The sequence below is a fragment of the Diplotaxodon limnothrissa genome, linkage group LG12 (genome assembly GCF_057381915.1).
Source record: "Diplotaxodon limnothrissa isolate DT_005_m linkage group LG12, D_limnothrissa_male_GT1.1, whole genome shotgun sequence".
In the NCBI taxonomy this organism is placed as follows: Eukaryota; Metazoa; Chordata; class Actinopteri; order Cichliformes; family Cichlidae; genus Diplotaxodon; species Diplotaxodon limnothrissa.
In genome coordinates, this window is record NC_140607.1 from 25,158,975 (window position 1) to 25,183,808 (window position 24,834).

The following is a 24,834-nucleotide window of genomic DNA, read 5'->3' on the forward strand; positions in this document are numbered from 1 at the left end:
TTCGCCCAGGGCGCCAAACAGGCTAGGACCGCCACTGGATGTGAATGACAAATTACTGCCACATGCAGAGTAGAACAACTCAGCCATAAGGTGACTGTGATCAGATATCATAAGCTGGTCACACTGATTATTAGAGTCCTCTCACTACAGCAAGGTTTTGTTTCAGTAAAGCTTTACAGCCTTCCAAACTTACTTATTGGATGTTCTGTCTTGTTGTAGGTTAGTTAATGCACCAAAGTTGTTTCGTACAGTTCTCAAGCTTGCAAGAACCTGAGGGGGACATGACAGAATTGAACGTCACATTATGGCAGTATGTAAGGCGTCAAGACATCAAAACTGGTGCAACCGCTCACCTGTGCAAAGGGTGTTACAATCATGTCATCACCATGACTGGAAGAAACAGAGAGAGTTTTATGTTAGACGTAGACTCACAGTATAATGATAATGATTCAGCAGCAGAAGGGTGATTCATTTCCATGCCTTTGTCCCTATGTTCACAAATCAGAGGAGGCCATATACTTCACAATGTTCAATAGTTTAAAGGCAGTATTAGGCTTCAGTGAGAGAACTGAGGGGCTTTATTGTTGTGTAACTGTACACGTAAGGTAGCTCAATGACATTTGCAGTAACTACCAAACCTATTCTCATGGTACTGGATAATGTAAAACATGGAAGCTGTTTTTGCATACACCTATAGGGATCATTAAGTTCTTCTTTCATGTTTTTACTGACTTTTATTTACCCAGGTAAAAGTTAGCTAAGCACATTTCTGTCTTGTCTTCACTGATTGCCCCCATTTTTTTTTATTGTCGCTAGACACGCTGCTCCTGGAGCTGGGGTTTATGAGCCTTGCTTAAGGACACCTCAGTGAACACTGTTAAGGGAGAGAAAAGCCTTTCTCAGTCAACCAAGGTAAAATAAATTTAATCAGTAAACTTTGAGTCAGTACCTGCTGACCTCCAAGTTATGTGAACACCATAAACAGCTTCAGGTGATGATTAGTGTCACAGAGCCTCTTTGCTTTACTGCACTGCTGAACAACCCCACGGCTCTGCTCTGCGAACACCTGGCAGCACCAGTGCAGTAAATACTGCAAATTTTGGTATCAATCTGACAGCAAATACAAGGCCAGTAATGGCACTACCAATACTGATACCAGTAGTTTTAACCTAAAAAGGCAGCTTATGGGAAAGCAGTCTATTTCGATTTATAAAGCAAATGTCATCAATTTGCAAATTCCACTAAATAAAAGCACTTTGGGTCGACTTCTGTTTTTTAAATGTAACAGGCAGGGGCGCGACGGGGGGGGGGGGGGGGGGGGGGGGATACATCCTGTCCTACCTCTATTTCGAGAGAAGCTGGGATAGGCTCCAGCCCCTGTGACTGTAATGAGGATAAGCGGAAGATAATGGATGGATGGAATTTTGAGTTTTCCTATAATTTCTGGAGAGTTCTGAACTTTAGAGGTCGCTGAAAACAATTTCCTTCCATTGACTTGACCTGGATTTATGTTTATAAAGCTATGCTATTAAGTATTTCATAAAGCTTTCTTATTGTACTTCCAAATTTCATCCTGTAAGATGTAAAAGAGAGAAACATGCAGGTTTTTTTAAAACATGGTAACTAGTGTAATACCACAGAGCAAAAAGCAGCAGCAAGAACAAGGTCTAAGGTTACTGCAACTCCTTATTATTCATCCTTTTGTCTATTTGTCTTTCCTTCGGGCAGATCCAAGTGCTCTTTTTGTCAATATTTTTATTTCCTGTAGCACAAAGTGTACAGTACATGTAACTGGATAGGCACCATTGTGTGGGAAACACGAAAGAGCTATCAATATATATACTCTGACCCTGGAGATACCAGCTGATTTGTGTGTTACTGGGAAGTCTGAGTTCTTTGCTACAGCTGTAAGATAATGTAAAATCACGATTATAAAAGATAAATGATAAAACAAAGACATAAAAGTGAACATTTCAGAGCACAAATCCTTCCCATTATCTTTAGGAGACACAAACCAGTAACTCTGAGAAAACAAACCTATAGACGGATGCTTGTGAATGGTTTGTTACACCGTGCCCTTTCTGTGCTGCTGAATGTGGCCAAGAATAGATATGACACCAGAATCATCTGCAGGCCATGCACACGTTCCATAAGGCCCAAAGGATGGAAGCTTTGAGACCTGGGGACTGTATTACAGGGCGAGTTGAAAATACCTGGGACATCTTTCTGTTACATGGCTCCACTAAGCCTAACAGCCACAACAATGCTAAGCAGTCACAGTGACCCTGACACTGCTTATAAACACAGTAAGTCAATCCACATTTTTTGGGCTTAGCTGTGTGCAAGTTCACGTAAAAAGCTTGGTGCTGTCGCCAGATGAATAATCGCAGACACGGACAGCTGCACATTTTTTCATATGAAGAATAAACTTTAATCTAGGAATAGTACGACGAATTAAAAGAACATAATACAGGCTCAAAGCAATACAGATACTGCAAGCAAAGCCAGAAAGGAAAGACTGCACACTCTGTCCTGTCATTAAAGCAAAGGAAGATATTTCTGCAACTACATCTGTGTACGCTATAAAAAGTGTTTCTTATATGCATTCAAAAGGTGTGTAGGACATGTTTATCCTTATTCCTTCAGCTGGAACCATGACCGAGAATCCAAATTCCTCTCAAAACTGGAGACACTCACACTATCCCTGCATTGAGCAACACAGGATCTTCTAAAAATTGTGCTGCTATTTTTTTAGAGAATGGGTTGGTCAGCTGGTCATGGTTTTCTGTGATCTGTTATACCCAACCTAATGTGCTCTGATGCCAGTTATGATTGAATTATCATCTTTATATAACTCTTTTAGAAGTAAACCAGCATAACTTTGCAAACCCAGATTTAAAACTAAAGTTATCTCACTAATCCCAAACTCTACCGGTCTCAAGTTCAAGCTGAAGAAGAAGACATTTATCAGGATTCAACAGGATTATTGTTAATTTTATGAAAGTTGGGATGGAAGCAGAAGATACCATTTACTCACATGTCACTGGCAATGGAGGAGTTTCGCGACATGGACTTGGGTGAGAGGTCATAGTCGCTGTCAGAGCGGTAGAGGAATGACTCTCTCCGTTGACTGTGGACAAAATTGGCCTGCAGGATGAGGCCTGAGCCCGGGCTAGCCATTGGGTCCAGGGGGCTTCGACCTGATGATGTGCCATTGTCCACATCGAAACTGTAATTAGATAAAGAGAAAAGAACAAATATCAGAATCAGTATGTGAAAAAAGTTATTTGATCTTGCAAAGTGAGATTTCTACCACTGACAGATTCAAGCAAAATTTCTGAAGTTCAATGGTGAAAAAAAGGAAGGGAAATTTCCAGAATAAAACCCAATTATCTATGCTTCCGGAAAACACAGGATTTATGTACACATTAGTCACATGTTAGCGATGCTGATGACTTTTCATTGCAGCACCAGGCTCTCATGTCCACTGGTTGGTTTGGTAAATCTCCAAATCCATAGTTAGGTTCATACCAGACATGGTTTTAATTATTAGCATAGACCGTACAGAAAAGAAGGCCTTTATAATAATTTTTTTTGATTTCTGGTTGGGGGACTTTGTGAGCAAGACTAAGCCATTACGCTGAGTTTTTCTCCCCCAGAGCAATATCGCTGACACAGCCCAAGTATCAGCCTTACACTCCTGGGACCATTCATTATGCATGGGCTGTCTCTTTCCCACTCACTCTCTCTGTTATATGTTATAATCCAAGTGTCACTGATATCCACGTGATGTCCAGTGTAGGAATTGCATACATGGCATAGGAATAAAATAAAACAGAAGAATTTTGATGTGCAGTTTTTTCTTAATCTGCCCAATCTAATGTGCATAACATGCTGGACTTATTTTTCTTTTTAAAAATGTCTTTGTAGGGCTTAGCTTCCAGGTCTGAAAAGCAAAGCATACAACCTGCATTCTGTTTATTTGCCAGCGGGAAGCAAATAATGTGGCTCAAAAAAAGAAATCCAGCTGTAGAAAGGTCAATGTGAAAACAAATGTATGTTCCCCTTGGATAATTACCACGGTAAAAACTTATTAAATGGAATAAGATAATCATTTTGTATATTATGGTACCTGCTAGTGCCCATGAGGGTAGTAATCCAACATACCTATTAGAGCTGGCCTACTTTGTTACTCACATGTTCTCTTCACAATCAGATCCACATCACACTTTAAAATCTAAGCTGGTGACAGACAAAAAATGTCCATGTTGTTTTCTATAGTCTATGATTCACAACGAGTTTAAGGGAGAGATAAAAGTATCTTATCACCCCAATCACAGTCACTTAATTAATTTAAGATTGGATCATCAACATAAAATAAACTGCGTAATTCTGACGCATTTTTTGTTCTCTTTATCTGAATGAGCCTTACACATTAGCTTTGTAGAGACTAGCTTGCCTTAACAAGTCATTACTAGCTCCACTTGGCTAACTAGCATGAGCAAAATGAGCATATGGCTAATTAGCATATTCTTACATAATGCTGTTATTCATCTTATATTCTTACATGTGCCCTGTCCACCAACACAAAATGTGCTCTTAAAGAAATAGTTCAACACACAGTCACACAATCCCTCAGTTTTTCTCCCTTACGTGCTGTTGCATTTGACTTCAGCAGCTCTAGGGATAACACGCTCCCCCCATTACCCAAGGTGATGAGCTTTGAAAAAGCATAACGCACGTCTACTCCATAGGTATGTCAGCCCCACGGGTCCACGCTACTTGTGGACTGTTGGCTGATATTAAATTACTCACGAGTTTCATCTATTACAATTATAATGAGCCATCCATTTATTATGTAGCTGATTATGATTGGTGGCAGGCTAATTAGCACATCATTAACAGTAAACGACAAATGTTGCACGATACAGAGCCATCAAACATACAACTACAGACATTAACCTTTGTTTAAAGACTGCACAGAGAGCCACTGGGAATACCCCTGCTCCAATAACGCCACTGACTCATAGCTGAGAGGTATTTCTTAACCAGTGACACCATTTCCGGCTGGGACGTCATGGTGAGCTTCTTAGTCTCCTAGGTGATTGTTCACCCAGGTGATGACTAACGCTAATCATCAGGGATATCTGCCTTATTGCTACAGCTACTAAGCAGTCCCATAATCTTGTCTGGTGTAAATGCAAAGGTCAGGGGGGATTCCCCTCAGGAAGCTGCTCAATGCACATAAGAATGACATCTCTATCATTATAATTGTTATCTTCTTGATTATCAGCATCCTCTGAAATAAAACTAACACAGATTTAACCTGTCAGTGGTGTCCAGTACTCGATCATCTTCCATGTGGAAGAGCACAGGAAGCCAAGAACAGAGCGAGCACTTCGAGCGTGCACAAATACATGCTTGCATAGTATAGAAAGCATGTCCCTAAAACATTACTGAAACATTCCTTCTCACTACAAAACGACAAATTATTGATCTTGTACGATTTCTGCAGTTTATTTCCCAACTTAACCCTTCATAAGTATCATAGAGTCATAATTCTCATCTTTCAGGAACCATTTTAATGTTCTCTCTAGCCCAAATTGGTTGAGGAGTTACGGTAACCTGAAACACATAGTAAAATCTAGGAAGCGCTGATTTTTTTACTGTGTTTAGACAGCAGTGCCTTGTGAGTGCTTTGGGCTACCGTGATACACCAAATATCTTCACAAAGCTCGTTTTCTCTTCTTTCCGAAACCGTTTGCATTTTGTCTCTTGCACAAATGGTAAAGGTGTTACAGTCGTTTGAAGACTGCTTATAAAATAGGCCCGCCGCCGGGTTGATGGTTACAAAAAAAAGGGGGCTAAGCAAAAGACAACTCACTGACCCAAGAGCTACATCTAATGACTTTATAATGACAAAATCTGGGTTTTTGTTTGTGAACACGAGGGACTTTGTGAGGAAGAACAAGTCATTATGCTGAATTTTCCTCCCCCAGAGCAATATCGCTGACACAGTCCAAGTATCAGCCTTACACTCCTAGGACCATTCATTATGGATGGGCTGTCTCTCTCTCCCACTCACTCTCTCTGTTACATGTTATAATCCAAGTGTCACTGATATCCATTTGATGCCCAATGTATGAATTTCATACATGGTATAGAAATAGGAATACAATAAAGCAGATTACGTTTGTAGTGCAGTTACTTTGTAATCTGCGCATCTAAATGGTCAGATACCCAAGGTAATACACAGGACATGCTGGGCATATTTTCTACAGTAATTAAATGGTTAAATGTCACCGCTGTAATCTCATGGAGTGGCAGAAAGATAAACAAGTGCAAGCTTTGATTGTGGAATTTGATAGCTTGGCTATCTGCCTTATGCAAGAAAAGGCAACGGTATTGCCCTTGTCACCTTGCAAAGTAGTTTGCAGTCATGGTACATGACTATATCCATCTTTCTCTCTCACACACACAAACACATGCCTACTCAAACTCTTATAGCAGCTCTTGCCTTGCATATCACCCCATCTCCTTCCCAAAGTACTTCTCTTCTAGAAGTGTGTCACTCTAAACCAGTTTTATCTTCACTCACACACACAACCCCCTTTTCCACACACTTTTTTTTATCACGTCAGGTAATCCATCTGTTTTCCTCACTGCAGGTGTGAAAACACATACTCACACAAGTGACTGATAAGTTGGCATTCCTTGCACAAGTCGGTCCGTTCTCCAGCTGCTCTGTAGTGAAGTGTTAATGGGTGTGCGGCTCATGTGTGCAAACAGGACAAAGATGACACCGTGAAAGTGTTGAAAGAGAATACTCAGCATATGCGTAACGACCGATTCATTATCGCACCTACTTTGACATCACCGTCTACTCCCATTTGCGCCTAAAACCAGAGACACGTAACCCCTCTCCCAGCATGCGAGGGTATGTGTACAGTGTCATTCCACTGACACACCCTCTTCAGGAATGACACAATGGATCTATGTGCTTGAATTAGTGGGGTATTGAACGGGCAATGACATCATAGTGGGAATATATAGCTTTTTTCCTGCGTTCAGCAAGCAGAAAACAGAAGAACAGAATAACGTCAACACCCCTATGACTATGTTGTGACAATCAACAACAACACATGAGTAAATACATGAGAATTACTGTTAAAAAAAACAGGGGGGAAAACCCCTGTGTTACCTCAGGGCTTAAGAGAATGGAAATCCTCTGTTTACCCAAAAAGGAGTGATCCAGAACTGAGATATATATAATAGGCAAGGAAATAAACATTTGATCTGCAAGCACTAGATTGATGACAGAAAGCTCTTTAATAGAGTTCCAGACATCCCATCTGCTGAACATCATAAGGATAACACTTGTCTTATTCCACATTGAAAGGTTTAAGGTTGCCTCACTATTTTGTCTTGGACAAAATAAGGGACAGACGAATAGATAATAAGAGTCCAGGCTAGTTTTACACTGGCCTTTCCTTTTTTGCACATGGTCAGAAAGCTTCCTTGGAATAGGTTTGTCAATTTGGGTTAAAATGCCAAATAGCTATAGTTATACACAAGTTTATAACAAAAACTTCATTAAATGCACTTTTCCAACCTATTAATTTATATAAATATATGTCTCTCTATTATACGTAAAGCTCAAAATCAGGCCTGTGTGAGAAGATGATTCACTGAAAAAAAAAGAGAAGAGGACACACATGCTAACATAAAAGTACCTTATAGAGTGCGTGGCATCCACAGTGCGCAGCTACAAGAGCATACATGAATATTTGGAGCAAAGTTTCTCACAGGAGTGGAGTTTCATGTTTGAGTTTGGGTTGCATGGGGGGAAAAAGGGAGGGTGGACTGTTGCCAAAAACCTTTCAAATTTACTGTAGCAAAGCAGTGGTCCATTTAAAAATAAGAAACTTTAAGCGCACTGAGATAGATGAATAGTGGCTGCTGTGACTTTCTACTGCAGGACGTGGCTGGGTCACATACATGCCTAAGGACACTGCACAGCTCTTTTATCGCTTCTCTTTTTGTGTCTGGCTCTACATCATTTTTGTCTCCGTCAGTTCTCCCATTCTGTCCGTCCGTCTCCAGCACACACTCTAAATGGCATAGATCACTGACTCATTCATTTTTAGCCCTGGGTCACTTGAGCAATTACAAACACCACGGGAGATGACGTGATAGAGCTACGGGGAGATGCACTGGAGAAAGAGGTCAGTGCACAAGTGTCTTTGACAAATAATAAGCCGAGTTGCAGATAGTGAGGCTCTGTTTTTCCAACAGTCATTCAGAGTTGGTGGACAAGAAAATCTGCACCAGTACCAGACACAATACGTAATGGAGACACAATGTTTTCCTTTGAGTTTATGCACAGTGTCTAAAAAGATCTCATAAACTGAAAAAAAGTGAAAGGGATCATTTTTAAAAAATATATATAAATAATCAAATTGATGCATATTTAAATGTGGAAAGTGTGCAGTTGTGCGAATCAGAACAGAGACGCGTTGAAGCAGACAGAGGAAAGATGACACTGGATTTATTTTAGAAAGCCGAGGGCACAGAGGGGAGCAGGCAGCAGAGTTGGACAAGGAAAGAACTGCGCATGTATAAGCATTCAAATGTGTATGTATTTAAGAGGATTGTGATCCCGTGCATGTTTGTAGGCGTGAGGTACATGATCCTGAAGTGTGTGGTAAACCTGGCCCTGCTCTAAATGCAAAACAACCACCCATGACTTAAGATAAGAAGAAAAAAAACCCACAGTACTGTAACATCCACAGATGGAAGAGTGGGCACGGATGACACATTTGTTGCAGGCATATGTTGAATAACAGAAAAGCTATGTTTGTTTGCTGGAGATACTGCAGAGCCAACACCTCTGCTTGATGGTATCATCAGTCCTAAATGTACGTGATTTATTTTGTGATTTTTCACCACTGAAAAGCACACAGGCTAAACACAATGTGCTCTGATAAAAAAAAGTAGCATATGTCTGAAACTTTTCTTTTTTTTTTTTTTCATATGTCTGAAACTAAAATTATGATAGTTTAGAACCTGTCTCGGAAACGACCATGTTGTTGGGTAGTACATGTGCACCTGGCTTGATTTTAGTTTCTATGAATGCAAACTTTTTGAATAGTTGTTAAAGGTAACACTGGATGTAATGCAAATACAGTACAGTACAGTACAGAGTGACTTGACTATTTTGCATACTTAAAATAAAAGCAACAATTTTTTTGAGGTTTTAAAATTATGTCTAAATTCTTCATTCTCAAGTACAAAAAGAGCTGTTTTGGTACTGATTAGAGCTGGGCGATAGAACGATAACGATATGTATCGCGATATAACTTTTACTCGATAGAGAAATTAAGCTATCGCGATAGACCTCGCCGCTCTCGTCCTCTTAAAAAAAAAAAAAAAAAAAGGTCAGCCAATCTAAATTAAGTAGCGCAGAGCCGAACCAATCACAGCCGCAGCGTCACGTCGCGTGACTTGTTACGTACAGCACAAGTGCCAAGCCGCACGTGGGTTTGTTTGGGAAGCAGCCAGCGGGTAATGGAGCCAGCGCGTAATGGAGGAAATGAGTGTGCCGACTAGAAAAATCAACCGAGCGTGACCGAAGAGAAAACAGATGATGGTTCCAATGCCGGAGAGATTGTCGAACGGAAGAGCCATAGAAGTTCCGTAGTGTGAAGGTATTTCGGCTATTTCAAATCTGACAAAAAACAGAGTAGCGTGCACTGTAAATTGTGCCGAAAGCAAGTCTGGAAATACAATAAACTGGTGCATGCGTCACACTGTGCGCCACGTTATTGTTTCGGTGAAATGAATTTCTACAATACTGTTTCTGTTAATTCTACTCTCTGCAGTGTTTAAATGCTTACATATATACACACAGTTACTGTCCCTCGACACATACGACTCGGTTCTGCTTCTATGCCCCAGCTTTGTTTACTTTTTCCCACCGAGGCTTCTAGACTTCTGATTGGCCAACATTTCTGCACGGTTAGGAATCTAGCGCCACCTGCTGCTTTGGCATGTTCATAACAGCGTTTTCCTTCATTTCTGCCTTTATGTGTGGACGGGATTATTTTTTAAAACGAAAACGGAAAATCTCCGCTTTCAAAAATACCCGTGTACGTGTGGACGTAGCCTCAGTCTCTGACTGGAAGCGCTAATTCGTCATTCGGCTTTTGTCAGACTAAAGTAACTGTTAAAACTGTTTGAAAAGCTAAGCTATACAACAAGGAGAGATTGAGAATTTCCTTTTAGTTCTCAGTTTATTTGATATTGACAAAAGTTAGTCAGTTTTGTCTGTTCTTCTGTAACACAAACTAAGATTTATTTTTAGAATTAATATTTTGTTTCTAAGTGGAATTGACAATTTAGTCTGTTTCGTTTGTTCTGTTTTGAAACTTAAACGCTTTAGCGGCTGCCTTTTGTGTAGTTTGCAATATTTGCCTTTATTTATCTGAAAAAGTTTCATGTTCCTTAAGTACATCTACCCTGTTGAACTTATTATGGGAAATAAATATTTAAATAAAAACAAGCTGCTGATTATTTCACATTTTACTTGTGAGCAACAGCACATTTAAATCTTACAAATATAGTTATTTGGCTTATATCGTGATAGATATCGTTATCGCCTGAAATGAAAAAAACATATCGTGATATGAAAAAATCTCATATCGCCCAGCTCTAGTACTGATATTGTATGTTTTAGTAAACTGAAACTAACTATCATAAAATAATATTTAAAAACTGTCTACAAAAGTTGAAAGCTGAAATGAAAAAAACATATCGTGATATGAAAAAATCTCATATCGCCCAGCTCTAGTACTGATATTGTATGTTTTAGTAAACTGAAACTAACTATCATAAAATAATATTTAAAAACTGTCTACAAAAGTTGGACGTAACCACAGACACGTCACCCGCTTATTAGTGAAGTCCCATCTTGAGGCAAAGATGACACCGTCAAAGTGTTCAAGCATAAAAATCAACATATGAACATAGAAGTTTTCAGTCTTGGGTAATTAGCAAAGAAACATGATGTGAGAATATAATTAAATTCTTTATCAGAAGGAAAGTGTGATTTTTTTTGGACACTTGAACCTAATGTTAGCTGGTATAATGTTAGCTTATTACTAGCTACTGTTGCTGTAGCAACTCGCTAACATTTTTAAAGAACATACTCCTCACAGTAGCACATTTCTGACCGGTGAGCACTCATTTATTGTGTCACGGTGTTATGATACCTCTAAGATTAAGTTGTGATGAGTCTAGAAAAAGGAAATTCAGTGAAACGACTCTGACTCTAAAGGAAAGAAATTTAGCTGTGCGAGCATCTGGGGCTCAACCTTCTTCTCTGCACAGGCTTATAAGCACAATGGTGAACCTAATAATGGGAGAATGGCTCCCTCATGTCTGCTGTTCCGCTTTTATACTAAGAGACCTGGCCAAAATACTGTACCATGGTAATGCTCAGCACTTTCCCTGTCATATTTTATTAAAAATGACAGAAAAGGCTGCTTTCAGATTAAATTAACAACAACAACAACAACAACATGAGTAACTGAAAAAACAGATTATGAGGAGGCCAATACCCTAAATGCATTAGGTCAGGCTGATAAGTGGCAGACTAGGGCTGGGCGATATGACCCAAAATTCATATCTCGATATTTTTTAGCTGGATGGCGATATAAGATATATATCTCGATTTTTTTTTTTAAGCCATAAAGTAAGAACAAAAAGAGAGTTCTTAGTCAAAGCTGTGTCCCAGATGTCACACAGGCACTTTTATTAACATACAGCACAGATGTACATGAAAAATTACTCAAAATTAAATTATGAGAATTCATTAAATAATAATGCTCCATAAATAAAAGAAAACAAGGTTGTTTTTGTGCTAAACAAAGAGCTCACAATTGTGCAGTCAAAATGTAAACTAAAAGACGCTGAGCGTAATAACAAAGACAGATTTCACAGCTGCTCTGTTCCCAAGTTTTACTGTGTGACTGATAGCCTGGAGTTTGAAATCCGCTTCATAACCACCTCTCTTACAGGTGCCATTTATGGTCCTTATACACACACAATACGGTAATATTACGTTGATGCACAGTACGTATCACTCCGCGAAGCTCCTCGGTAGCCGTAATGCGCTGACAATCTATCAAGCGGTGCAACTCCGTAGCTTACCAAAGTCGTACTCAAACATTTTTGACAGATTGCTGAGCGCCGTGTACCACATAAAATCGGTTCGCGGCCATCAAGCACAACCAGAATTCATACATAAGGCGCGCTATCAACTTTTGAGAGAATGAAAGGATTTTAGGGTTAGCGCTGTTAGCTCGTTAGCATGTTTAGCTCGTTAGCACGTTGACGCCGTCCAGCCCCACGCATGGGGCGATGCGCAGTAACTCGTTAACGGAGATTTGCCGTGTCCGTCTTGTCGCTGCCTGCACGTGAAGCGATGGGGGAGGAGGGGGAGTTGTCTTCAGTGAAGGCGAGGCGGAGTAACGTTGCGTAGAGACAAAAGTGGATGAAAGAGAGGCAAACTTGCGGCTCCACAACTATAATTATAACGTAACATAGACTATATCGATATAAAGGATATTGTCACATCTTATATCTCATATAAAAATATATCGATATGTTTTAAAAACTCGATATATCGCCCAGCTCTATGGCAGACTACTCGCTGATAACCAAGACACTCGTCATCTATCTGCCCCATACTCATGCACAGCCCTTCATCGTCACACATTCATTGGCACAAGCAGCTTTGCAAATGCACACACATTACATGAAATTAGCACTCATCCGTTGGCAAATGCATCAAAAATCTGTCTTTGGCGTTTAAAATCATCACTGAAATTCACTGTGTCACTGACTAGTGAATTTTAGTGATGGTAACATTTTATATAGGAGTTTATTTAAGTGTAACTCTAACATAGAAGAAAGCAAATTGTAATGTCCTTGTTTTCAGTAAAGCTTTATGTTTGTTTGAATTTAATTCCCAGCTTCTTGCAGTCTCTTGTTTTCCCACTTCTTCCATCTGGTTTTTCTTGCCCTGTCAAATACAATAATGCCAATCCTTCACTGTAAGCTGTGACACTACCTTAGCGCACTCTCTGCACCATTCAGAAAAGTCAGTCAATCATGAAAGACTGACAAAGACGGAGGTCACCATGGCAATGCTGCGTCATCTCGGTTCACATATTTCAAAGCAAAGCAACACAGCTCTGCTCCTACATACATTGAGCTCCACTTAAATATAGACCTATTTTCAGTCTAATGCATCATCTTAGGACTGGCTTGCTAAAGGTCAAACCTGGGAAAAATGTTTGATAACTTGCACATTTTCAGGCCCTATGACAGGCCAGACACGTACGTAACCTTTGGCATTTACTGCCTGCCTGAAATGCTCAACGGGGACTGACAAAAGCCAGATGCAAACGCTCAAGTTTAAAATCACACATTTCCTGCTCTTTCATTCTTTATCTGATCACACCAGATATTACTGATGATTACAAAGTGGGTGGAAAAGGGGAAAAAGCGCTTCTTCAGGTATGAAGTTAACCAGATATCACAAACATCCGATCCTTCCCATTTCCTTATCCATCACCTCCAAAACTCAAGCCATGTTTACTGAGCTAACACTCTGATGGATACCAAAAGTTCATGTACACAAGCCTACATTTGCAAGGTTGGGTGGAGAGGGGTCTGTTTGAGTTTGTTCAGGTCAGGGGACAGATCGCACATCCAGGCCGCGGAACAGTGTTATACAGACTCAAACACGCAATCACATGAGCATTCAATTGAGCATACAGACACACGCTCTGTCGCCATAACCATATAGCTACAAAAAAGCCTACAGTCACCCATAACTTGAAATAACGCTAACGATTCAGATATTTAAAGCGCCATTATTAGTCACAAATCTATGTTTGCCTTCTAAGTGTAGCAATAAGAACCATGAAAGAGAAGCAGTGCTGTGAATTAGTGAAAGAACCCTTCATATAACAGTAAATAACAGAAGAGAGGAGGGCAGGACAGACTGAGGAGGCGGCATGCTTCGTCCAGCTGAGTGCTGCTTTTGGTAGTTGTTCAAAAAGATGGCTCATACAAACCTAGCACTGCCAGATTCTCGGCTTTATTGAGAGAAAGCTACATGCTGCAGTCACCACTAGCACCAGTGTCAGTTTTATGCACGGCCACACTGTGAGTTTTACACCCTCTCAAACCGTATCAGGTACAGTAATGACTGTTAAGAGGACTATTTGGAGAAACTAGTGCAGTGGAAGACCTAATTACTGCTGCATGTCTTCACTTCATTTGAGCCTTGTTTTTCTGTTGGGGAGGTTGTAGAGCTGTTTAAAATATACCAGTGTGAGAAGACTGACGCAAGGTCGGTCAGGTTTAAAACACGTGCTGCTGGGCCACACAAGCACTGCCATCACCTCTGACACTTCAGCACATTATACACTTGCCTAAGGTTGTTCTGATCCATTATCCATGTGAAAAAAGTGAATTTTAACTGCCAAAGCTCAAGCCACAGGGCAGTTTCTTATACAGACATGAATGCTAACAGGCAAGGACAAGCTCAGGCAGGAGGGGGAAGGAGACAAGCCGGGGACGCCAGGACAAGTTGCGCTTCTGGCACTGCATTCTGCATCCTGAATTTAATGGGAGCCATGTGCATACACGAGAGCGCATGGTGCAACATGACACGCTCCTCGATGAATGATGCCTTTGCTGTCTTGTGTTTTAAATAATCTCCTCGGCTGAATAGATGAGAGTTGGGAAGAGCATACTCAGGGTAAGACTCTGGGATCACTTCGAGCCAGACTCATGTCAATGAAGTAGTCTGATGCAGTCTAACAAATAGTAAGGTTCATGATCGCAGAGGAAGCCACAGAAAACAGTCCCTGAAACACATAACTGGCATGTGGGAGAAGTTTTGATTGGAGAAGAATGACGCTACACACCACACAGTAAAGCATCACTGACAAAAACAATGAAAGGAAGGATTTTTGACTGTGCCAGCAAGGAAGAGCAAAAAATATTTGCGACAGAAACAAACAGGCAGATGGAGAACAATAGAGCAATACACACACCTACACACACAAACCACAAAAAACACACAAACACATGCAGCAGGATTAACATGGAAACGCAGCCAAAAGGGAAAAAGTTTCTGGTCTATTTACCATATTCCCTCTGTGTTCTTCAATGAGCTGGTGGAGCGTGACCGTGGCTTAAGAATGATACTCATGGTCTCGCTCTTCTTTCCACATTCAAACACAAAACATATGCGCAGTCCACATGCACATAGAACCAAACACACACCCGCCCTCTGGGCCACCTGGAGCCCACTGGCCAGCCTCCGCTGTGCTCCTAAAGTCCTCTCTGGTCTGAAGAGATCCAGAGAGAGCTCACTTCCCACAGTCCGGTAGAGTGGTTAGGTCTGCCGAGCTGTTCAACAGCAAAACCTCCGTCCCAGCACAATACCACGCTGCTGCTCCTCGTCAAGCTCAGATCATTTGAAAGTAGGCGGCTTGTTACCCTGCTCTTCCTCTCCCTCTCACTCAATTGCTCTTATCTTTCTTGCCAGATCAGCATGTGGTCTTCCACTTTCCTAATCCAGCCATGCACTTGCTCTGTTACTCTTTTTCACTCTTTCCCCCCTCCCCGACTGATTGAAATAAGATCTCCTCCTGTTCCTCCCCCCCTCCCGCCCCTTACCTCTGTCTCCCTTGCTCTGTCTTTTATATGTGTCCCTGTCAAAGAGTTACATGACTCCCCACTCTGTCTTCTTCCCTGAGCAGCAGCTATGGGCTATGTCCTGGGTGGAAGGAGTTGTTTTGGTAGTAGTAATTCTTTAAAGGGCGGGGCTTGTATCCCCAGGCAATTCAAACAATAGTCTCAAGTGTCAATCACTCTGCTATCACAGTAACCTGAAACCAGCAGCTATGAATGCCACTGGTCAAGACAGTCTGATACAGAAAGGTACAACCACACTACACAGGTGTCTTCTGTGAAGACTCATCACTCAAATTGAGAGTAAACACTGAGGGAATAAACTGCTAAGATATGAATAGAATAGAATAATCCTTTAACTGTTCCACAAGGGGAAATTTGGGTATATATATATAAAAATGAACTTATTCACCTCTAAACTTCTAAAAATGGCAACAAGATAAAGTCTGACTGCCTTGTTGTATTCAGGAAAATACATTTCTTTCCACTATTATCTTAAATATTTTAACATTAAGTGATCTCATTTCAGCACTCACACTCAAGATACATATATAAGAAGCTCAACTGGCTCTACCAGGCCCAAACAGACAGCTGTCTGTCACACCAGTCATTCAGCATCTGCAGCATGTGATCCCAAAAGAAATATGGCACCTTCCAAGCAGACAACACAGGGAATATTCAGATGCAAGTATGGTGCATTTATTGAGAGTCTGATTAAAAAATATTTAATCACAGCTTGCTTATTTGCTTAAAAAATGCTTTAAATATGGGATCAAAGGAAAAAAACAACAATTGTGCCCTAAGAAATAAAAATCTCCAACCAAGTGCAAAAACAGGGAAAAAAACAATCCATATAACAATAAACATTATTTGAGCACTTTTATTTTGAAAGCGCCGAGAAGATTTTCTTTGTCACCCACAGTGCGAGTGACATCAGTTGAGTTATCCTCGTCTTTTGTGAAAAAGTGGAAATAGAGCAAGAGATAAAAAGCATCAGAAAAAGGATTTACATACAATTCAATACAAGACAGAGTTTATATAAAAGGATCTGCTTCCAATGCACAGGAAGGAAGAACCATGAGGACCTGAGGAAAGTGAAAGTGTCACAGTATTGACATGGTCCACTAACCGTACATGTATACATGTAACAAATTAATCCCCACTAAAAACGTATATGTGCACAGTTACAAAGCACTAGCCTGCTTGTCTTAAATCTCATGCTGAGGCCCTGTGTTTAGGTTTACATAAGATAAGATAAGATAAGATAAGATAACTCTTTATTGTCATTGCACAGTCATACATAGTACAGTAGTACAATGAAATTGGAAAAACTGTCCTATGTCGGCACTACATATAACACAACACGACACGATATGACACATCACAACGTAACAAACAACACAACACAGTATATTAACTTAGTATAAAAAAGAAGAATAAGTGTATGTGTATTGCACACTGTTATTATTGCACATTAATTATTATTGCACCTTGTTATAAATATAAATATTATTGTTATCGTTTTAAACATTGTTACCTCCCCCTAAAAAGTCCAGGGAGGTATCCAGTCAGGTCAGCTATTTACATTGATCAGGGCTATTGCCCTGTTGTAAAAGCTGTCCTTGAGTCTATTTGTTCGGGACCTCAGCAGCCTGAACCTCCTGCCAGACGGCAGCAGCTTAAACACCCGGTGTCCTGGGTGTGTGCAGTCCCGTAGGATGCTGCGTGCCCTCTTGAGACAGCGAGTGCTGTACAGGTCCTTCAGGGAGGGAAGAGGATGTCCAATGATTTTTTGGGCCATGTTGATGACCCTCTGGAGTGCCTTTCTGTGTGCTGTGGTGCAGCTGGAGAACCACACACCGATGCAATATGTCAGCACACTTTCAATGGAGCAGCGGTAGAAGACGGTCAGCAGCTCCTTCTTCAGGTCCATTTTTCTGAGGATTCTCAGAAAGTGGAGACGCTGTTGGGCCTTCTTTAAGACCGCAGAGGTGTTAGAGCTCCATTGGAGGTCTGTGTCTATGTGCACACCCAGAAACTTGAAACTGGAGACCCTTTCCACGCACTCCCCGTTGATGCTGACAGGCTGCAGCTCGGACTTCCTCCTTCTGAAGTCAACTACCAGTTCTTTTGTTTTGGTGGTATTGAGGTCCAGGTTGTTGTCTGCACACCAATCTGACAGCCTCTGAACTTCAGCTCTGTATGCAGTCTCATCTCCCCCTGAGATGAGCCCCACCACAGTGGTATCATCTGCAAACTTGATGACTGTGTTGTCTGGGTGGGAACTAACACAGTCATGTGTGTACAGAGTGTACAGTAGGGGACTCAGTACACAGCCTTGTGGAGAGCCGGTGTTGAGGCTGAGGGCTGAGGAAAGATGAGGCCCCACTCTAACTCTCTGTACACGGTCTGAGAGGAAGTCTCTGATCCAGCGGCAGGTGGTGGAAGGAAGTCCAATTTCCAGCAGTTTATCTATTAGTCTATCCACTATCCACTTAAGATTTCATGGGAGACCAAAAATGAACACTTTGAGAGCTTTCACCCTGATGGATATCTCAGTGCCTCTGCCTCTATAAGCAGTGCCTTAGATGGGTTGGTAGTTTTTTATACAGTTAAAAAATGCAGTCATGTGATTCAAAGTAATTGTAATAGGCACATCTAAAGCTTTCAGTGTAGCATGGCAGAATGATGTACTTTATAACATGGCCAAAGTGGTGAAACTAATCCTATTACCACGGTCTGCACATTCCATGTGGTCAGAGAAAGAACAACAAAAGACATTCCTCAGAAAACTGGCAGCTTCTCTTCTACGTTAAAACCGCACGAGTCCCAAATCCCTCTGAGCATAACCAATATACGGCTCCCCTCCCTACTGTATCTTGTGAATAAAAATGTAACCCACAAGCAAACGCATCTATTCACACAAACACACATTTATACATAGTGAGTATTTAGTCTATACTAAGCCGTTATCCCCGGGGCACAGAGGTGCAAGACACAAAGATCAAGAACAAAATTATCCTGCTTAAGAAGAGAGTTGGGTGTGATCGTTTGAGGAGGGGGTGGGTGGTTTACACATGTGTGAAGTGAGGGTCTTACTTGCTGTACTCTTGGGGGGATTTTTACATTTTATTTGCTATTAGCACTTGTTTTATGCCTTGTTATGTTTAGTTATATATTGTTTATAGTAAGCTATGTATAACACATGCATAACCAATTACTATAACATGTATACGTACATTTTCAGAATATACTGTATATACTTTAACTACTCTCTAATAAGCACATTAAATTACTGGCTTTAAAACAACTGCATAGCAGACTCTGCAATTCAGTGCAACTCAGAGAAACACTACTGCCACCTAGTGTTGAAATGTGTATATTCCTCTTATGAAACCAGTAACATGGATGAAGCAACCTCATTAATTGACAGCATTATTGATTTCTTCTTCTCTCGCCCTCTCTTTTTTTTTAAAGAGCCTCTCTCGTGGACGATGTTCAGTATATGGTGCCCGAGCCAACGCTGATATAAATAGCACTTAACTAAGGGAGTGAAGCACAGATGGCAGGTCACAGTATTGACAGGGCTCCATCCATATCTATATGTTTACAGTCGCCACCAGCCATTACTGTTGCTTCATATTTAAATGCTACAGAGGCACACACACACACACAGACACACACACACACACACACACACAGACACGCACGCACAGGCTGATGAGCACACTTAGTTTCAGGGGTACATGTTTGTCAGAGAAATGCAGTTGGAAAATTGACCTAACAAGGTCTTAACAGTTCTGTGTGAGCCTTAATGGACAGAGTGCTCCGATGATTGGCTTACGCTCAGGTCTAGTTAGTGAAGGGACCTGTCCTGCAGAAGGACTTGAAGCTTTCCATAATGACTTGATTGGACCTGCATATTTTTCATTTACCTTGCTCGCAACCATGTTTTGTAAAAGAAGACATTTTTCCTCATGGAGATGCAATGACACTCAAAAATGCACACACACACTATTCAGTCCAGCACTAAAGGTTTAGCAGAGCCAAGACAAAAAAAGCAGAACTAAACTAAACAACACAAGCAGCCACCAAGCAACGACCATTTACACAACACTTGGGTGTGAACACTGCTCCAGGTCTGTGTTGTCCAGGTGAAACTATTTATCAGTTAATGCTCTGATAACAGAGAACACACAGACTTTGTGTACATTTATAGAAGTAGTACAAACACAAATTAAAACGCATGCATATAACATAGTCTCAATATACACACAAAGCAATAAAGAGAAATTACTCTGACGCATAACTACCCTTGAGATTCACTAAATTTCCCTTCTGAGTTCTCTTACCACTTATGTTCTTATTTACTCCATAATTTCGACACACAAGACAAAGAAAAAGTAAAAGAGAGAAAAAAAGCAGAATACATTGAATATCCAACAACTCGAAACATGCAGATGAAAAAAAATTAGGTCCCTTCTCTGGCATACCCTCTGCGACATAGTTTCAGTTTCTAAGATGAGCCATACCCTCTCCTGCCACGAGGTTTGATGTCGATGGGCTTGTTTGTAGCACAGGGTGACCCGGTGGAGCAGGCGTGCCGGTACCGGGCTATCTTTTCCAAAGACAGATAATTCACTGGCAAACTCATTTTGACGCGGTTCTTAACCAATGATGAACATGGACTCACGTCAAAGACAGATGTGGAGAGAGAAACAGGGAGAAGTGACAGAGCGGCACGCCTAATAGAGCTATCTCGAAAGGAAGGAGGGAGGAGTGTGTGAGGAGAGATAGGCAGGTGAAGAGGGGAGGAGAGGCGAGCAGAGGGCTCAGTATGGGTTTGACTAAAAAAGAGGAAAGCATGGAGAAATATGGAGACTGAGGAAGGGGAGATGCATGTGAGGAAGAGGGAGCTAATGAAGCTTTTCTTTCAGAAAATGAAACTGAGCAAAGCAATGCTTGAATTTGTTTCTTCCATGCTGATTTCTTCTGCATGCAAACTACTAGAAGATTTTAAAAAAATGTGCAAGAAACTGGGTGGGATGATTGCACGCTGGCTTGCATGCATTTAAACCAATCTATTTTGGAAATAGAGGAGCAATAAAATAACAAGCTTCTAAGGAGTGTTTTAATGTTAAATTCTCTCTCAGTTTTTTAAGAGTTCTTAAGCCACTTATTATGGGCCATCATGCAAATGATGAAATTAGCTTACACTGATGGTACAATGTGTAAAATAATACTTTCCAAGTACTCCAAGTAAACATTACACAAAACAGGAGGAAGGTTGTTTATAACGTTGCTATAGTATACTTTAATATATGTTAAACCAGACAGTGTCTTTTAAATTCTTTTTTTTTTTTGGGGGGGGGGGGGGGCAAAACTATGACTGTGCAATGCACATTTACACATAATATGACGACCTGAAAAATAACAGCAACAAAAGAAGTAAAGTACCTCATTCCATATAGGAGCGATGTTTCATCCTGGTAGTTCCTATATTTTACCTGTTGATGGCAGCAGAGCAGCACAAAACATGCCTTTCACTATATTACAAAATGTAAAATGAACAGTAGTAACTTAAGTTTGAGCCAGAACACTTGTAAACGAATTATGGAAAGACATGTTTATTATTTTTATTTTAATTTTATTTCAAATGAAGCCTATGGGTGGGTTTTGCAAGATAAGGTGTCATAATTAGAGTTGCGAGTGGAATGGGATCCACTAAGCAAGGAGATTTATGGCCTTTAAAAGACACAACTATCATTTATTATGTTATATCATTTTCAGATACTTCACTGCTATAAAGACAAAGAGCTCTAAATCAGCAGTCCCCAACCTTTTTTGCACCACGGACCGGTTTATGACCGACAATATTTTCACGGACCGGCCTTTAAGGTGTCGCGGATAAATACAACAAAATAAAACTAGTACCGGTACTGAAAAAAAGAAGATTTATTCATAACACACGTGAAAAGACCAAGGAAAACCGAGTTAACGATCAAAACGATAACAAAATAACGCTGAAAACCGATAAAAACCCTGAAAACCATACATTTCACACCTGAGCCTCAACTCTCTGTCACAGCATGCCAGCGACATGCTGTGACAGAGCGCCAGGTGACGGTTTGAACGTCGTCACTCAGTGTCCCTGAGGATCAGAGCTATAAAACTGGAACTACCGTATCTGAGCGCTACATGCAAGCTGCAACACCTTTTCAAACCAAAGGTGTGTGTTATACAAACTATTTTTAACAGTACACTGTAAATCATACTTAAAGGGATTTCATCACCATGACTGTGCTGTGACTAAACTCTGGAAAGAGGGTGGAAAAAAAAAATACTGCAGAGCCACAGAAGAAGAAAAGTGAAAAGAAAACAGTGGAGGGAAAAGCTGAATAGTGTAATCAATGACGAGGTCAGGTGACAGGGTTGCAGAGTAGTAGGTTAGGTCAGGTAGTAGTAGCAGGTTAGTACAAAGGTGAATACAGTACACGGCTAACAAACTGGCTGTGTGCCAGAGAGACAAGGAGGGCTTCGATTTACTGCGTCCTCTCATGACTGGCAGGGACAATGCACCCTGGGAGTGGGAGAGTGAAGGAGGCAGAGAGAAGACAGAAACAGAAGCATTAAGCAATCCGCAGGACATACTGTATGACATCAAGTCACTAAAAATATTATTCATTTCTTTCATTTCATGTCATAAATACTGCTGAAAAGGTGTATTCTCATGTTAAACAAGGCAAAAGTTTCAAATAATGTGGAAAAAAAACTCAAGGTTCTCAAAACTGAGTAGTACCATTATAAAAAATGTTCTCATTGCCTGGACTGATTTACACTTAATTGGCTGCTCTTTTAATATTCCGATGAGATCCAGAAAGCAAAAAAGCACTGACTAGTATGCAGCACCTTGCAGTTTTTGTAATATTTTGTTATCTTGTGCAACTACTATTTCTTCACAGCTCTGCCTTTTTAGTGAGTATCGCTAGAGTTTGGGCAACAGCAAAGATACTCTTCTCACTGCTCTGTGACTCATGGCTTCTTCAATGATTTAATGATTATAGGGCAGCAGATTAGTAAGATAAAATTATTAAGATGGGCTGTGAGGAATAGGCATAAGAAAGGGAAAGGGCTTTATTAGTTGGCCCACTGTTGCCAAGCTTTTTCTATATACGAGGACAGGGAATGAGAGGAGAAGCTAATGAAGAAAGCGTCTCCATTTGAGCTAACTGAACGGCAGTAGTGTGATATAAGAAGAAAAAGAGAGTCGTAACTATGAATTAATGCTACTGAAGCAGCTCAGGGCCATGGCAACTGCACCTACCGTTGCAAGAAGACTGAATATGATTAGAGTGATTGGATATTTGTTTTCAAGTAGATAAATCAGCAAAGGTAATGTGATTAAGAGACAACAACTGATTGGTAATTGAGCTTCAGGCGGTACTGTATTTGCAGCTCTCTGCCAGTCACGCCGCATTAAAGGCAGCTGTCATGTGTGTCAAGGAGCAATTCCTTCGCCTCAGCTCGACTCGCTCTTCCCGCCTGCCTTCACAGTCCCCCTGCTAGATTCATGTTTATAATGTGGTTGCCATGGTGACCTGGCAGAATTCAAAAGGGACAGGTAGGTCCTCGCAGCCAATCAGGTATCAGTTGCTAAGGACATGGTGGCAGACTGTGTAATGAGAAAAGGAGAATTGACAGGGTCAATGGTCCACTCAGGGAAAGGACATCTGTTGCCAAGAATTTCATTCTAAACAGCAGCCACCTAATGTGTGACAGCCGCCATGCATGAGTTACCTGTGATCTATTTATATGTCCAGCTGAGTCACAGGCTGGGGAGGATTTAAGCTTTCTCACCTATTGTTTAGGTCAGAAACTCACCAGAGTACAGAGGAGAATAGAAAGCACATGCAGCGCAGACCGGAGGGAGAAATAAAAGGCTGGAGAAGCGTGACTACTTAAGATAAGACCAACAAAAGCTCTTAGTTATGCTGTGCAATATGCTCTCTGTAAGTGCAGATGCATTCTGCTGCATGCAGTACTGAGAGCGCAAGTGGCGAGAGAGAGATGTCGTGATGTGTTAAAGCTGAAGCGAAGCCGGACATTATGAATGTGAGAACCGTGTATTGACACCAGCATGAAGGATTTTGTCTCAGAGGCATAAAAGCACTTGTGTCAGCACAGCTCTCAGAGTCACATCAGAAAGTTGGCGAACAGGATCATAAATGGCTTCAAGTAACCACTAACACTCCTTCCTCCTGAATCTGCCAATTTCATTTCTTTGTTCACGGTTTAGTTTATAAAATAGCAAAATTTTAAATGCTTTACATGGTCAACATCGTCATGATGGAGGGTGATATCAGAAGGTCTTTTCTTATGCTTTCATGTAGACTGACTAATTGTGTCTCAGCGTCCAAACTATATCTGAAACAGACACGTTTATACATTTAACACCTGCAAGTACAACAAATACTACTCTTCCTTCAGGCAGGGGTGGGTGGTATACAGGTTTTGACACCACCATCGCAACATTACCATCATATCGTGTTTCGCAATGTTGCAGTTTTGCAAGACATGTTTTGACTTTTGCAAATACACAAAGGACAACGTGCAATGAACAATGTCTAATGCACACGATAATAATTTGGAAGCTGATCTTATGGGTAACGTATATTGTCCCTAAAGGTTAGGGTAGTAACACTTGGATGAACTGCCACTTGCTTTAAGATGGTAGTTCTAAATGAAGTGTCAGTTTACCTGTAGTCTCCATTTAAGACAAAGGATCTTCTTGTTAGGTGTAATGAAACAAAGAAGTGTCTAATCTAAATATAAAGGGGTTTAAAGTAGGACTGGCTGATATTGTGCGTGTATTACAGTTTAAGAAAAATGGGGCAGTCTAATATGTTCAGGACACAGGTTACTCATTGCTGTGGGTTAGTTACATGTTCCACCTCTGTAAAATAAAACATGTGGATGATATCTACCTTTTATTTCTTCTTTCACAGGCAGAACTTTTAATTTTCTTTTTATATGTGCTCCCACACATTGCAGATTAAGGAA

General features: G+C 40.8%; 1 protein-coding gene across 2 annotated transcripts in view; it reads right to left on the reverse strand.

Annotated features, from left to right (window-relative positions):
• The window catches only part of pde4d (phosphodiesterase 4D, cAMP-specific), a 153,267-nt gene that overhangs the window by 19,064 nt on the left and 109,369 nt on the right, over nucleotides 1–24,834 (reverse strand). For both annotated transcript variants that reach the window (XM_085367373.1, XM_085367374.1), the window contains exons 2-4: nucleotides 3,038–3,229; nucleotides 354–390; nucleotides 194–270 (exon numbers count right to left, since the gene is read on the reverse strand). In XM_085367373.1, coding sequence (XP_085223499.1) covers nucleotides 194–270; nucleotides 354–390; nucleotides 3,038–3,229 — 306 coding nt within the window. The remainder of the gene's footprint in view (nucleotides 1–193; nucleotides 271–353; nucleotides 391–3,037; nucleotides 3,230–24,834) is intronic.